The sequence below is a fragment of the Schistocerca serialis genome, chromosome 5 (genome assembly GCF_023864345.2).
Source record: "Schistocerca serialis cubense isolate TAMUIC-IGC-003099 chromosome 5, iqSchSeri2.2, whole genome shotgun sequence".
Taxonomy (NCBI): Eukaryota; Metazoa; Arthropoda; class Insecta; order Orthoptera; family Acrididae; genus Schistocerca; species Schistocerca serialis.
This window is the reverse complement of record NC_064642.1, coordinates 612916856-612934254: the sequence shown is the minus strand read 5'-3', so window position 1 is coordinate 612934254 and position 17399 is coordinate 612916856. Positions and strand designations below refer to the sequence as shown.

The following is a 17399-nucleotide window of genomic DNA, read 5'->3' as shown; positions in this document are numbered from 1 at the left end:
AACAATACTAATAGTATTAATATATACAATACATCATTTGTTTCTATTAAAAAATTTGTCAATGGAGTAGAAGGAGTTGGCCGCTAGTAAGTCTTTCAGGCTCCTTTTAAATTGATCTTTATTTGTAACTAAATTTTTTATGTTTGCTGGGAAATTATTGAAGATGAGTGTTCCTGAGTAGTGGACCCCTTTTTGAACTAAAGTAAGTGCTTTTAAGACTTTGTGCAGATCATTTTTGTTCCTGGTATTGTATGTATGAACTGAGCTGTTTGTTGGAAAAAGAGATATATTATTTAGGACAAATTTCATTACGGAGTAAATATACTGAGAGGCAGTGGTTAGTATACCCAGTTCTTTGAAGAGGTTTCTACATGACGTCCGTGACTTTACTCCACAAATAATACGTATTACATGCTTTTGGACTGTGAAAACTTTTGTTTGACTTGAAGAGTTACCCCAAAATATTATACCATATGACATTATGGAATGAAAGTAGGCAAATTATGCAAGCTTTTTCATTTTTATGTCGCCTATGTCTGCTAACACTCGAATTGCAAATACAGATTTGTTAAGGCGTTTCTGCAGTTCTGTGGCGTGCTCCTCCCACCTGAATTTATTATCAAGTTGTAATCCCAGGAATTTAAGACTGTCAACCTCTTCTATCTGCTCTTCTTCATACTTTATGCATATGCTGGGTGGAAACCTCTTACATGTTCTGAATTGCATGTAGTGAGTCTTTTCAAAGTTTAATGTCAATGAGTTGGCTTTAAACCATTTATTAATATCCATGAAAATATCATTAGCTTTCTAGAGCTACACTCGACATACTATTTATTGCAATACTTGAGTCATCTGCAAACAAAACGAACTATGCTTCTGGCAGTGTAACTGATGAGAGATCATTAATGTACACAAGAAAAAACAATGGCCCTAAGATGGATCCTTGTTGGACACCACATGTAATTTCTTCCCATTCTGATGATGACTGATGACTTAATTCACTAGTCCCTTGTACTGACACCCTCTGTTTCCTGTTAGCTAGGTATGACTTGAACCACTTTGCAGCACTGCCCGTGACACCATAGAATTCTAATTTATTTAAAAGGATGTGGTTCACACAATCAAATGCCTTTGACAAATCACAGAAAATACCTGCTGCTTGTAATTTGTTATTTAATGAATAAAATACATTTTCACTGTAGGTGTAAATAGCCTTCTCGATATCAGAACCCTTCAGAAATCCAAACTGTGTTCTTGATATGTTATTTGTGGTCAGATGGTTGAGAAGCTGCCTGTACATTACTTTTTCTAAAATTTTTGAGAATGCTGGCAAAAGTGAAATTGGTCTGTAGTTTGATGGTATCTCTTTATCCCCTTTCTTGAATAGAGGCTTAACATCTGCATATTTTAGCCAGTCAGGAAATGTCCCAGTTATAATTGATTAGTTACACAAGTAACTTAGAATTGTACTAAATTCACAAGAACATGCCTTAATTAACTTTGTTGATATTTCATCGTAACCACTAGAATGCTTTGTTTTCAAAGATTTTATTATGGAAGTTATTTCTTTTGGTGAAGTGAGTGACATATTCATGTAGCTGAAGCTATTTGTAAAGGCTAGTTTCAGATGTTCAAGGGCATTATTTACTGATCCTGACAATCCCATTCTATCAGTAACAGATATAAAGTACTTGTTAAATAGATTTGCCACACTATGCCCATCGGTTACTAATGTGTCATCTACCCTTAATACTATTTGCTCCTGTTCCTTTCTGGTTCTATCAGTCTCCTCTTTCACTATATCCCATATTGTTTTTATTTTGTTCCCTGACATTGCTATCTTCTTCTTGCAGTGCATTTGTTTAGATGTCTGAATTACTTTTTTTAATATTTTACAGTATTCCTTGTATTTAGCTAAATCATCAGTATTGGAGCTATTCTTGGTCGACAGATACATTTTCCTTTTTGTCTTACAGGATATCTTTATTCCTTGTGTAATCCATGGTTTTATTATAGACTTCTGTTTAATTTGAGTAACTTTTAGAGGAAAACAGTTTTCAAACATGGTACTGACATTGTTCATGAATGTATTATATTTTTCATTCATGTCATGGGCACTATAAACGTCTTTCCAGTTCATATCTTTGAGCAGTTTTCTAAAACACTCAATTTTTGGTTAACTGACTACTCTCCTGTACTCAGACTTAGCAGTCTTGATAACCTGCTCAGAATTTACATCTCAAACAAGGAGCTGCATGTCATGATCTGATAGTCCATTTATTAGGCCTACAGGTTTTATGATATGATTTTGTTCCTTTGATTTGTCAATAAAAATGTCCTTGAGGATTTAGTGATCCTAGTTGGAAAGCTTACAGTGTGAGTTAGATTGAAAGACAATATTACTAACTGCACTAAATGTTTACTGGAAGATTGCATTAGAAAATCTGTATTAAAGTCACCAGCAATCAAAATTTCTTTGTTTCTTCCTGTTAAATAACCCAAAAGGGCTTCTAGATGATTCATGAATAGATTATAATTTCCTGCAGGTGCCCGGTAAATAGTTACTATTATATAGGATCTGTTATGGAACTCTAATTCTGTTGCACATGCTTCTAGATGCTGGTCTAAACAGAATTTATTAATGTCAATGTTCTTGAATTTATGGCAGTTTTTAATAAATTTGTCATGGCTGCGTGTTATTTGCTTTGTTTGTTCACTGGTACCTCCCTTGGGAAAGGATTCAGTACCAAGAGAAAGAGGAATCTTCAATACCCTGATGTACCGTATGTCATTTGCCCTCTGCCTCAAGACAAAGGACTGCCAGTTCCTGTTCCTCCACATGAACCACCATCAAGCAGTGATAATGATGATGCTGAAATGACACATACATCCAAAAAGATGCAATCATCCGCCAGTGACACTGATCCTTCATTTACACCAACATCATCACCTGATATGATTAGGAATTTAGATCTTCCAAAATGTAAAATCAAGCTCTTGGCCTCATGACTGCAGCAGTGCAATCTCCTCACTGACGCAATAAGTGGACTATGTTTTGAAGTATCAGAAAAAAGCTGAGTGCCATTTCAGTAATGAAGGTGACATTACATTCTGTGGTGATAATGACGGTTTGCTGGAAGACCTAAACATCATATACAAAACCATACAAGTGGACACTCCTAATAGATGGCTCAAAAACAAGCCTGATGTCAATACTGTTACACAATAGTAATGAAAGGCAATTCATTCCTGTTGCATATGCTGCCTTAGCTAAAGGAAATCCATTGGAAACTATGTTAATTACTATAATCATGAATAGATGGTAAGTGGAGATTTGAAAGTCACTGTGATGCTGTTGGGTTTGCAGGGGTGTTACATTAGGTATTGGTATTACTTGAGTGGAACAGTTGCACAAGAGAAAAACACTACACACAGATGGAGTGGCCTCCAAGAACAGCTTTAGTGCCTGGGGCAAAAAATATTGCTGAAGAACATCCAGCAATCTGAACAAAATTGCTGTTTCACCACTGTGCATTAAGTTGCAACTCCTGACAGCATTTGTTAAGCGCATGCACAGTAATGAAGCAGCATTTCATTATGTGTGTAAGAAGTTTCCATGGCTCAGCAGAGAGAAGATCACAAATGGGATATATATTAAGCCATAGGTAAGTCAATTGTTGGGGGACACACACTTTGAGTGCAGAGCTGAAAATTACTGGGACCTTGTGGACAAACTCATTCATGCTTAAAAGGTCATGGCTACAACACGACCCTAAAGATGAACTTTGTTTGCTCCCACCTCAATGTGTTTCCTAAGCACTGTAGTGCCTTCAGCAACAAGCACAGTGAACAGTTTCACCAGGACATTGACAGTCTACTGTTAAGTTGGGTGATTTCTGCTAGATGGTACAGAGAGCTGCTCCAGAGACTACCCACATGAGAAAGGCAAAGAAATGGCGCAAATAAACAAGGTAAGTTCAATTAATGTAAATATCCTATCAACTATGGCAGCAATATATATGAAATATAAAGACCAACTTCCTCGTAATCCTGAACTGGGAGATAATTTTAATCGTGAAATTCATGTTCACAGGATCAAAATCAATAAGGGCTGTCTACTTTGGTTTCTGCAAAAAATTCTGCTGTGAACCAGTGTAAACGTGTATGATTTATAGCTGCATTGTAAATGTGTTCCTCAGTGACTTTTACATATCTATTTCCCAGGGTAATTGTGCATTACATAATTCTAAAATATTAAGGAAACAATTCATGTTTATTTTAATTTTGTCAAAATTATGTAGTTACATCATCCATCTGCTTCACATACATTTCCCTTAGTCATACTGAGGTTGCACCATTCCAGAATAATACTAGTTGTTTCTCTTTTACTTCTTTATCAAGATGCTTTCCATTACAACTAAAACTGCTTTTACTTTTTATGTTCAATTTTTCTCCCACATTTATGTTTATAAAATTTTTCCTTAAGCTCAAAGAATATTAGTCGTTTGCACTCATATTTTGGTGAGCCTGTTTTAAGTCTCTGTATATAAACAGAAATTGGTGACACCTTTTCTTTCCCTGGAGGTACTCGTGAAATGTGTGGCTATTGTGAAATCTGAAAAACATAAATGCTTCAGTCTTTAACACAATAGTGTGTTCTTATTTATTTGTACTGACACCATACATCAGTGCTAATTCATTAGCTATAATTCACACAGTGAAGTATAATCAAATTTCAATCACATCTTTCACCAACATAATTACTGGTCTAAAATTTGTGCGTGTCTGTTTTAGTAAGTAGAATAGTCAATAGCAAGATCATTAGCATTATCATTACTATAATGATGTCTGAAAAACATGGCTGAAGTGTATATACACACAGTGGTCACAAACTTACATAGCTCTTACAGTGAAGATCTCTATGGCATCTCAGTCATCATCTTGACACAAGTAACTGACATTATTGTTGCCCCTCTAACCTTTCTGAACAATAACACTTTTTAGGCTGGAAAATTTCCTGAGGTCCTTAAGACTCTATTGTTATCCCAATTTATACAAAACAACATAAAAACAGATTTGGAAGATGCCATCCAATATTCCTCCCAAATATAATGGAACAAAATGTTACATTAAATTGCAACTTTGCAGCTTTTTTGAAGATTTCAATATGATTCCCTCTTCACCCTTTGATTTTAGGCTGGGTTTGTCTACAGTAAATGCAGTAAAAACTCAAATTACTGATATTCTTGATGGTTTCGAGAAAAATTCCTTCATTCACACAAGCAAGCACACCCACGCACACATGACCGCCAACTCCATGTGCTCAGACCAGAATACAACTGTCACATGAATGGAAGCAGTCTGGAGGGGCTGGAGAAAGGGAATGGATAGTAGTGTATGGGGAGGAAGAGAGGAGCGCTGTCTGGTGGAGTGTGCAGGAAATTAGACTGTCAACAGTTGCAGTGTCAGGAGGCTGTGAAGCAGGGAGATGAGGAAATCAGAGTAAGAAAGGAGAGGAGCAGGGAAAGATGGGATGGTGTGCTGGCAGAAGGTGACACACAAAGAAGGTGGGAGACAAGAATATGGATGTAGTGATGGACAGAGGGTGTGAGAACAGTATGTTACCTTAGGCTGAGGCTGGGACCATTTCAGGAGTGGGAACAGTACATTCTCCAGTCCCAAAATTATGCAGCCTCAACCTATGGTAACATAATGTTCCCACACCCTCCATCCAATCTTTCCTCACTCACTTCCTTTTCTGTTTTGTTTTCCCCCATCTCCCTGCCTCGCAGCCTCCAGACGCTGGACTTGTTGGTAGTCTGGTCCCTCCACACTCTGCCAGACAGTGTTCTTCTCTCTACCCACCTGCACATTGCTATCCCTTCCCCTTGCCCACTCCCTGCCAGATTGCTGCTTCATTCCATGTGACAGTTTCATTCTGGTCCAAACTGCTGGAGTTTGTGGTCATGTATGCATGAGGTGTGCTTGCTCATGTGAATGAATGGTGTAACTACATATATTCTACTTACAACCTGAGGGCACATGGGCATCTTGAAATTAAAATACTATATGTAGAATTTTAGATTTCACATTTACTTATTATTTATCATATGGCAATACATATACAAAGGTTATTAAGTTACTACATGATAAAATTCAAACACAGCTATCGAGAATAAAATAAATGACAACAGATATAGATGGATATCAAGGTCTTTCGTGTATTTTATCACACCACTCATTGCTGATATGATATCCTCAAAATGACCCTTGTAATTACATGTGTAACATTTTGACATCACATGAGCAACTGCCTGTCATTCCACAGCACAATTACAAGATGGTGATGAAAATTTGTCCGAGAATGTCTCCACATCGCACATGGCCCATTCAGGTGTGGATCAGAGTAGACCAAATTGCCCGAGGCTGGTCAAATTCAGAGGCGTTTCTTCTGTACACTGGGCAGTTTCTGGCATTGTAAAGGACAGTTTTGTTTCCAATAGTGTTTCCATTCATCAATGGCATGTAAGAGTCCTGATTGCAGTATGAGTGGGATGTCTTGATCTTAATCATGTAGGAGTATATTGTATTGACTGGGCACTAAGAATGCACATGGCTTAATTATGTTGTACCTCTACCTTTTCTGCATGTGGAACATTAAGCCAGACATGTGCACAGATTAGGGTGCCCATATGATAGTTTGTAGGAGGTAGGGAGGTGGAAGTGTGGAAGGGGATTGGAGCCTGATTGGGGGGGGGGGGAGATTTTTAATATTTTAAAAAACAAATGGCAGCCTGCAAGTAGCCAAAAAAAAAAAGTACCAGTTACAACCCTGTTAAAATGTGCAGCTTGAAAGGGAAGCACCTGACTTCACTATGTTTTTTATCTTTTCCTGAGAGCTGGAAAGGGGGGGGGGGGAGGGGGCAGAGATGTGTCCCCTTGCCCCCCCCCCCCCCCCCAAGTGTAGGCGCCCTTAAGCACAGTACTCAGCTGTTGAGTGTACCCGGCCAAGTGCTGATACTCAAAAAGTGGCCGGCCACTGTGGCTGAGCGGTTCTAGGCGCTTCAGTCTGGAACCGCGCAACCGCTACTGTCGCATGTTCGAATCCTGCCTCAGGCATGGATGTGTGTGATGTCCTTAGGTTAGTTAGGCTTAAGTAGTTCTAAGTTCTAGGGGACTGATGACCTCAGATGTCAAGTCCCATAGCGCTCAGATCCATTTTAATCAAACAGTGCCTGCTGATGATCCCCAACTATTGCCACCGGGTTTATGGAGACTGTTGTTCCTGCTTTTGAGCTAAGCAGATGTTCATATATTTGGTATTTTTTAACTTATTTTTAAAAAAGATTAAGAATAATACATGCTCTATGTTGGATAGAAGTCAGCTGTAAAATATGTTCCTTGAAGTAACAGGTTCTCTATCAGTAATTTTTAGTCTTTTACTGTGTTTATAATAATTTTCTCTAGACCTGGTGTTATATTCACAAAAATCTCTGTTTAATGGGTATTTTCACCTTTTGGAATGTTATCTGTTTTATCTCCATGTATGAATATATATTGTTTTCTCTGGACAGCCTTTTGCCATTTTCATGTTCTCACATCCTTCCCAGTTATTTAAGAGAGTTTGGATTGACAACTTATCTTGGATGGAGATTCGTAGTCAGATGTAAAAGTAATTTCAGGTGTGCCCCAGGGAGTGTGTTGGGACCCTTGCTGTTCAGGTTGTATATTAATGACCTTGCAGACAGTATTAACAATAAAATCAGGCTTCTTGCAGATGACATAGTTGTCTATACTGAAGCACTATCTGAAGGAATCTGGATAAATATTCATTTATATCTTGATAAGACTTTAAAGTGGTGAAAAGACTGGTGACTTGCTTAAAATGTTCAAAATGTAAAACTGTTCACTTCACAAAATGAGCAAACATAGTACCCTGTAACATCAATGAGTCACTGTTGGAATCAGCCAACTCATATAAATACCTGAGTGTAATGCTTTGTAGGGATATGAAATGGAATGATCACATAGAGTCAGTTGGACAAAGCAGGTGGTAGTCTTCAGTTTATTGGCTGAACATTGGGGAAGTGAAATCAGTCTACAGAGGAGATTGCTTACAAATCATTTGTGTGACCAGTTCTAGAATATTACTTAAGTGTGTGGGATCCATACCAAAAAGGACTCACTGGGGATATTGAACATACACAGAGGGCAGCACAAATGGTCACAGGTTTGTCTGATCTGTGGGAGAGTCTCACAGACATACCAAAGGAACTTAACTGTAAGACTCTTCAAGATTGACGTAAACTATCCTGAGAAAGTCTGTTAACCAAGTTTCAAGAATCGGCTTTAAATGATGATTTTAGGAATATACTACAATCCCCCACATGTCACTCAAATAGGCATCATGAGGATAAGATCAGAATAATTACTGTACACATAGAGGCATTCGTACGATCATTCTTCCCTTGCTCCATACATGAATGGAACAGGAAGAAACTCTAATAACTGGTACAATCGGACATACCATTTTCCATGCAGCTCACAGTGGTTTGCAGAGTATAGAGGTAGATGTAGTTGCTATTACAGATGTGTCATCAGCATATACAATCACATAGGCTATGACAAGTGGCATATAATTTATGGTACAGAATAGAAAGTAGAGTCCTTGTACAGAATGCTGAGCTACTCAGTATTTAATGTACTGAAAATCTAAGTCAGTAGTTCTTACAATGTTATCAGAACTATATTTTGAATAAAATCTTCTCAGGCTTCCAGTCAAATCGAATGGTTAAGAACACCATGCGCCTTTGACCAAGCACTCCTTGGCCATCAAGAAGAATTATTGCTAATAGGCTAATATTATGCTCTTGTACACTCTAGCTGCCTGATGAAACATCACTGCTGCTCGCAGTATCATTGTACATAGGCATAAGTTGACTTCACATTCAATTCCTGCACTTTCCACTTGTAATCACTGGATTCCACCCTGCACTAAGCTGTAGACTGCTTTCTCTATTAAAAGTGTTGCCAGTGATTTTTATTTCAGTGGCTTCTTTAACTATGCTGTTGCAGCAGCCGTGATTGTGAGCCATGACAGAAGTTTTGGCAGTTTCGATTCAATGACCATTTTCCAGAGCATGCCCAGATAAAAAAGAATTTCATGGGATCATAAGCATTAAAATCTCTCATACTCTTTCCTGCACTGTTGTACAATGTGCACTCTTTATTCGATGTAAGATTGGCGATTGGCTGCACCTGCACCATTTTTATTCAACCCTAGTTATTCTGAAGACCTGTTTCACCATTAACTGACATCAGTAATTGCTCAGTTATGACAGAGGCATGAATATCAATCTGATTTTCTCTCTCTCAGCAGGTGCTTATCTTACCTGACATGGATCCATAGAAAAGCAAAAATGAAAATTCTTTTCCTGCTCCACATCAGTGGTCTTATTCTGAATCTTACGTTGGATCACTTCATTTATTTGGTGAGCATTGTAGCCGTTTATCCTGAATATCGTGCAAGGGTGGCTCACTACATGGGGTAAGTTATCAGCATCTGATATCAATCAAGAGTGATTGCATTATGTACCAACATCTGTATCACAGTGTGCTTCTTGTGATGGATGATAATGGTTTATGGTGAGCACATACAGACTAATGTGAGTAGATTTTCTGTAGATGCTGTTGTCAATGCATCCATCTTTTGGTTACAGTTTGGTATTGAACTCCCCCCCCCCCCCATCCGCCCCCCCCCCCCCCCCCCCCAAGAAATAGTGACAACAGACTGATCTGTAGCACAGACTAAGGTCCAGATTAGGTTGAAAGGTGGCAGTCTGGTTGTGAGCTGGTGAAGCCAACAAATGTGAAAGCCAAATAAATGCTGTGGTAACAAATTGACCAGCAGTCAGCTTAATATGTCTTCAGAGACTTTTGTCGCAGCATGTCTGATTAATATCTTCTTTGGCAGGATTATTAGTGCCAAAGGTGGGACATTGTGGACACCCTGTTGTAAACTCATAGACTGTTGTTGAAACACTGAAGAAAATAAAAATAAGACAAAGCAACATAGTGAATAGAGATTAGTCTGGATGTTGTGTCACTTCTGATGATGACGACAATGATGATGATGTTTGGTTTGTGGAGCACTCAACTGTGCAGTTATCAGTGCCCGTACAAATTTCCAATTTTTGCTCAGTTCAAACTCGCCACTTTCATGAATGTTGATGAAATGATGAGGACAACACAAACACCCAGTCATCTCGAGGAAGGTGAAAATCCCTGACCCCATCAGGAATCAAACCCGGGACCCCATGCTCGAGAAGTGAGAACACGACCGCGAGACTACAAGCTGCAGACACACTTCTTATGAGGGTGCCAATATAAGACACAATGAATCTTTTGGCCCAACAGTTTCCACCTGGAATCATCAAGTGTTCTGTCATGTTCTAACAACAATACACTTCCTGTACCAAGGTGTATACGATGAAATGGCAGATGGCATAGCAATGGTAACACCACTGTATCCCACAGTCATGAATTTCTCCATGGAGCACTTTGAAGAGCAGGCTCTGAACTCTGCAGCGTTGCATTGCAGCCATATTATTTCCTAAGGTACGCTGATGGCACCTTCCTGATATGCCCTCAAGGTTAAAATACACTGCAGCAGTCCATTAGACACACAAATGATGTCCATCCCAACATTAAGTCTATCACTGAGATGGAGAAGGATGGCAAGCTACTGTTCTTGGATCCTTTAGTTAAGAGGACAGCAGGAGGCCAACGATGTCATTCAGAGTACAGGAAACTGACACACACTGAATGATACGTGAAAACTGATAGTTTTCACCACGCTGTACACATAAAAGCAGTCCAGGACACATTAATACACAGACCAAAAGTTATTTTTGACAATGTCTATCAATAGTTTGAATCACAGTACTTGAGACACATGTTCAGGGAGAATACTTATAGCAAGAGAGAAGCAGCAAACAGTTTCGGGTGCCACTGAAGATGGTTGCCTCCAGTCGCCGTGTGAACTAGCAGAAGAAGCCAAGCCGACTGCTTTCTTAGTGTACTGTGGTGCAACAAGCAGCAAGTCAGGACGTGTGTTGCAGAAACATGAACTGAGACCAGTGTTCCGGCCCCATCCCCAAGATACAAGATATGCTGTGTCCTGTTAAGGATGATGTAGTTATTCATATGCCCAGTGTTTGTATGGTATTCCTTGCAAATGCACCAGCATCTACATAAGTCAGATAATCCACGCACTTGCAGAGCATTGATCCCAGCACAAGCCACACATTCAATAAAGGGATCTTTTACAAGTCGGTCATAGATGAGCATTGCCTGGAAAACGGATACAAAATACAATTAGAAAACACGAGTTTTGGCTCATGCATCAACGTCTTGGGATTCCATTATACAGGAAATGGCTGAGATTAGAATAAATAACAACGATTTCAATAGAGAACAGGGGTAGACACTTAGCAAGGCGTGGGGATGGGCTTTAGATATCGACAGGAAGCAAAGATGGAGATGTTTAACATTTGTAGGAAGGCAGGCACAGCAGTTTCAAATATGTTAACATCCTCTCGCGTCTTGGCATCACTTAGTCCCGTTGTGGGCTGGAGCTGCTATGAGCTGCCGAACTCACCTTCTGCACACGCGTCATTTTGGTCCTCTTTGATTGGTGGAAGAGGCTGCAATCATGCCCCTATAAGCAAGAAACCATGCCAGCCCCAGCAGCCAGTGGTTTTTATTCCGACAACAATGGCGGAGGTAGCTATCGAAAGCTTGGGAATTTTATTTGATTCGACACAGCTTGGAAACCGAGAGGATTTTATATATGCAGCCCAATGTTTACGTCTGAGCCATATTGAAGAATGCAACAGTTGTCCAGTATGTAACAATTACCCATTTATCTAAAGGAATTACATTGCTACAAATTCCCAGGTGTCACTGTAGACCAATATATCACATGGGAACCTCAGATGATAACAATTTTCCTCAAAAAATGATCTATAATATATTTCTAACGAGAAGGTAATCCATTACACTAAATGACGGTATGGGGTGCTGCTCCAAATGTTCGTTTAAAGCATATCTCTTTGTTAAAAGCTGCTGTGTCATGACATAGGCATGGGAAGAATTATTACTGCTGTGAAAGTTCTTAATACTGTTTTTTCAAGATTTTTTTCAGCTACGTAGTAAAAAAAATCCAGGAAAGTTTGAAGTGTGTGTGATGTAGTATATTAAGGCAAGTTATTTTCCCTCACTACGGTACTTACAATAACTATAGCTACGTATGGCAATGTCTCGTTTATGCCTTTGTCTGCTCGTGAAACTCGATATTGGCTACATAACGATGCATTGGGTGGCATTCATAAAAGGCAAACTGTCGACGAATGAATAAATGAAAAGAGAGACCGTGAGCAATCATGAGTACAGAGCATAGCACTTACATCCGCTGCCACATTTCTCGCGGAATGATCTCTGGCCCTTTTTACCGAGACGTCTTTGTTTGCCGGTACCGCTTGCAGCAGTTGGTCGCCGTATTGAGGAAGGATTTACAAGGAGACTGCATTTTTTCCCAAGCCATCCAAACAAATTTTCCACCGCGTGGAGTTTTTCTGATGTGCGTTATTGACTGATCATCCGTCTACATTAGTCAGCCGATTCCTTACTTAAGTTCTTAATAAATCAGGGTCCGTTGTTAGTTACGTAATTGTTGGCCCAATTTTAGCAAAAGGGAGAAAAACAAACAATGCTTACCATGAGAATAAGTGGATAACTAAAAACTAGGAGCACCTCCAGTTCAACACCGCATACAAAAATGTTTTGCGGTTTTACGAACATTAATTTCACCTGATGCCATAGACGACACAGTCTGGTCAAAGAGAATTCAATGCGACAGAAGGATTTCGGATAAAAAAAGTAAAGATTCTATTGAGAGCGCTCACAAATTCCAATTCCAGAGTAATAATAATACCAACAAATAACTTTCTTTGGTTGAAGTTAACAAATTAGCCCATCAAAATTTATGGAATTATATCAGTGATCTATACCAAGCAAAGAGATCACTAAAATACTCCCTTCCCCAAATATTTTTTATTTTATAATTCCAGTTTTACTCTTTGATTGGAACACGAAATTCGAGATACTTCGCTGCAGATAATGCAATGTGAAAGGCAAGTCGATCTAGTACTTGTCAGTAACACTGCGTTTCAGCACGTCTCGAACGTCGCATTTTACGACACGTTGGGAAATATCGGAGTCAAATTGAGTTTTCAATGTTCCCGCCCTCTAGCGACGTCTTTTGGTGCCCGGTGAACGACAGGTCTTTCCACTATAACCTCTTCTTGCGCTCGTAAATTTAATCCAATATGACCCGTTTTTTCGTTTATTTAACTTGGAATTAATTTTTTTTCTTGACCGATAAAACTATTAGCATCTTCGAAACATTTAAAAGCTAATAGCTTTTATACAATCTGGAGTATAAACAGGATGGGAACGTTCATTTGCATTCTAGTTGAACTACTTCGTTGAAATATAACAGAAATGGGAATTACTGGTAGGAATTAGGCATCTCGTTGAAATGGTGATTTGACACAGAAATCTTGTAATTCCGCAGAGCTGACAAAGTCACTGGCTTCACAGTCAATAATTAAGTTATACAGTATGCGGGTATATTTGAACTATTCTCTCTGCAGCTTCAGTTTCAACAGATTTTCCCAGTAAAGGTCATTTGGCAGTCATAATACCGAAGGCACATTCCACCCTAGCCTGTCGCTGAAAACTTACTCTTCATGCAGGATTTCGTTTGGAGTAAGATCCATTAGATAACTTTTCAAAGGGCTTGCATCATCTCCGAGCGTGACAAATGACACATCTTCAACAATTCCTTTCGACATGACAGTTCTCCAAGAATGAACACTTAAGGTGGAAAAAGTTCTTGCATCATTCTGTTTTCCATAACCTCTGACATCCGAACAATAAACCGACAATGGCAGTCTGCAACAGGTTATAGTGCGACCGAAAAAAACTTTTTGTAGTGATAATACGTAGCTCCACTTTGTTTTGGACATTTAACTCGGATGTACTTTTCATTAATACATCCAATGGCTGAACAAAAATTACACCGCTCTTCCATGCCTGTCGCTATACTTCAAATTTTTTTTGAGTCAGCAAGAAATACACGTCACTGATAGAAAATTTTCCATATCGCATCCAGAACTGAGGACATACATTGGCCTTCAGCGTAGTAATCAAATGGTTGAAACGTTAGACACATAACCAAAATGACTTTCGTGAAACAGAAAAACCATATCGCAATGTTAATCACAGGATGAGATTGTGGTAAAAACTTTGAGATCCATTCACAAGGAAACATGAAATCAAGAATGGTCATTAAGTGGTTGCTTCTTATAAATGGCCTTATCTCAACGACATGATGTTATTGATGGAAGTTACACAGCAATATACAGCGCAGGATATTTTTATGCCACAGTAAAAGAAAATGGACCTTCTCCAAGTGACGAAAACCCCACCATGGCAGGTGAGGAAAGTGCAAATGATGGTGAACCAGACACCAGTTGCTCTTGAATACAACCAGAGGCGTCCACTTCCTTTGTCAACCCACAAGCATATGAATCACAACCTCACTTAAGAAAAATGAAATTTAATACGATTCACAGACACTTGGCCTTGAACAAAGGAAGATCGATCTGTTTGAACAATAGGGGAATTCCGGTTAAAATGACATACCATTTTGTTTTAAGGTCATTATTGCTTCATAAACTATGATGTTAAATAAAATTTATGTCAAGACAGCGCCACAATCAGTGTAGATTTCGCCATCTTGGTGCCATGTTTTTAAATTAACATAAACCATGCGTTTTTGACATTCTTGCGAATAACGCATAATATGTCATTTTAGACCGATGTATGGGTAAAATGACATAGGTGTAAGAAAACGTAGGAAATTCAGATAAATATTGATATATTTATATGTTTAATATATTTGTACTTAAGAACAAATAAAATCTTCAATGGTATCAATTAAGGTTTCTCAGTTCAGTCGTACAAAGAGTGACAACTGAAAGTAGAGTTACAAATGTTAATACATCAAATAAGAAAATTAGTTCCGTGTTTGAAAAAATAATTCTCCTAATCCTATCTATTTGCAGACATCACAAATAATGTTTTTTGTTCTGTGGCGTACTCCAGCACATTCAGTGTATGCTAACAAATTACACTGCTGACACCTTAAACAGTGTTCTCCAGGTTTTGAATGCGAGTATAGTTCCAAGCAGTACAGAAAGTGACAATCTTCGGAAGCAACACCGCTGTCACCAAAAAGATCTTTTTCGTACAATATTTCTTTTCCAAAACTAAGTTTCCTCTTTGCTTTTTGGAATGCAGCCTCCTTCATAGTCATACCAAACATGCGCTACTTCAATAGTTTCAAGTGTTCTACCAGTTCACGCTCCAATGCAGTGTTGAACATAGGTTGGTGTCTACCCACAGAACACCACTGAAGATTTCGTTCGTATTCCTAATTCGTCTTCTAAGCGTATCCTGGGGAACTCCGAATGCTTTCGACGCCCGCAGCCATCCCATCTCACCTCTGGTAACAACATCTATAGCCTGCTCATTTGCACCGCACACAAGGCCGTCTTGACGATTTACTTACTTTATTGCCAGCCATCAGATAGGGGAAATTCACTACTCATATTTGATCTACGTAAATTCATTGCATTTATGTACAGTGCACATTTATCAATTCATGTTTAAGGTTTCGTTTAATTACTATAGTGACCTACTGCTGTTGCCGTTATACTTAAACAGATACGTGAAATAAATAGCTTAATTAATATCGAAATCACACAGAACAGAACTAGAGTTCACATCGGGGTAAAATGACATACTGTACCATTTTACCCTGACGTAAGATACGTCATTGTAGCCTGAAACATCATCTTCGATTCATTCGAGAAGTGTTCATTATCACATGCTCTAGCAGAACCTTCTACTTTCAAAACAAAACTAAAAGTATGCTTTAAGGGTAACTTATACTTTTCTCGAAACTGTAATTACCTACAACATTAATGAATATATGTGAATAACAGTAAAAAGTTGGATGCTTACCTATAAGTTTTTCGTTCGCAGTACCAAGACGGAAGCTGGCAGCTCATCGCCAGATACATGGGAACAGGGTTTCAAACCGAACTTTCTATACAAATTTGAGCAGGTGGCGCCACCCAACTGGTTTCGTCCATAGCTTGCTATGTCATTTTACCCGAGTATGTCGTTATAGCCTTACTTCCCCCACGTTTCCCATAAAACAAATAAACAAGACTGATGAGAATTATTCCTTTTTCAATTGCCAACTAGTAAACAACTCAGTCAGTTGAAGAAAATGAAGCACTGAATGAAAATCTTCAGGTTTGCCACTTCTAAAGAAAGTTAAAAAGATCTGCTAAAAATGAAGTATATTCTTAAGGCGTCTTGGTCTCTATAAGACCTTTTTACAAAGTTCCACAAGTACCACACCTTCCATAGCTGTCCAACTCAGAATCCTCAGTGATGGCGGCCATGCAGTTATGCCCCTCTTTGTCGCATTTATGGCACCTCTGCGATACCAGTTTGTAATGAATCTTGTCACAATTAGGCTAATCCCAGTATTGTGATCTCACGAGTATAATGATCTTTGTGCCACACAGGTCTTCCGTCAACAATACCAAGACCTTTTCCAAAGGTCTGACACGGAACTATGCAGTCCTGCCCCACGAATGTCTCGCAATCCAAAATATAATAACGAAAAAAAAATCGCAATCGTTGTTGAGTAATGAAATTTCGGGAATACATTTGTCTCGGTAACATATTTATGTGATTAACATTGCAAGACCACAGGTTAATGTAAGCAAAAGATAAGCCACTGCAAATGTGAAATGCTGGTACATTAATAACAGATGTAAGCACCAGAATGTTTAATGCAAGCATGCATGTACTGTATTATACAGATGCCGGATGCCATTTTTTAGTATAGAGTTCCCTGGCTGTTGCACTTGGTCGGTCAATACAGAGATGGTTAATGCAGTTCGTGGATGACGCTGGAGTTGGGGTCTGATGGTGTCCCAAATTTGCTTGATTGGAGACAGATCTGGCGATTGAGTAGGCCAAGGCAACGTGTCAACATTCTGTAGAATATTTGGGCAAGCGTTATCCAGTTAGAAACACCACCTGGAATACCTTTCATGAAAGGCAGCACAACAGGACGAATCACCAGATTGAGTACAAATTTGCAGTCAGGGTGTGTGGAATAACCACGACAGCACTCCTGCTGTCATTCGAAATTGCACCCCAGCCGTAACTCCAGATGCAGGTCCAGCATG

The 17399-nt window shown here is 39.0% G+C and overlaps 1 protein-coding gene across 1 annotated transcript in view; it reads right to left on the bottom strand.

Moving 5' to 3' along the window:
- Positions 1-17399, bottom strand: part of LOC126482132 (peptide transporter family 1-like) — a 314290-nt gene that overhangs the window by 284870 nt on the left and 12021 nt on the right. Inside the window, exon 3 of the mRNA XM_050106109.1 lies at positions 1490-1530. Coding sequence (XP_049962066.1) covers positions 1490-1530 — 41 coding nt within the window. The remainder of the gene's footprint in view (positions 1-1489; positions 1531-17399) is intronic.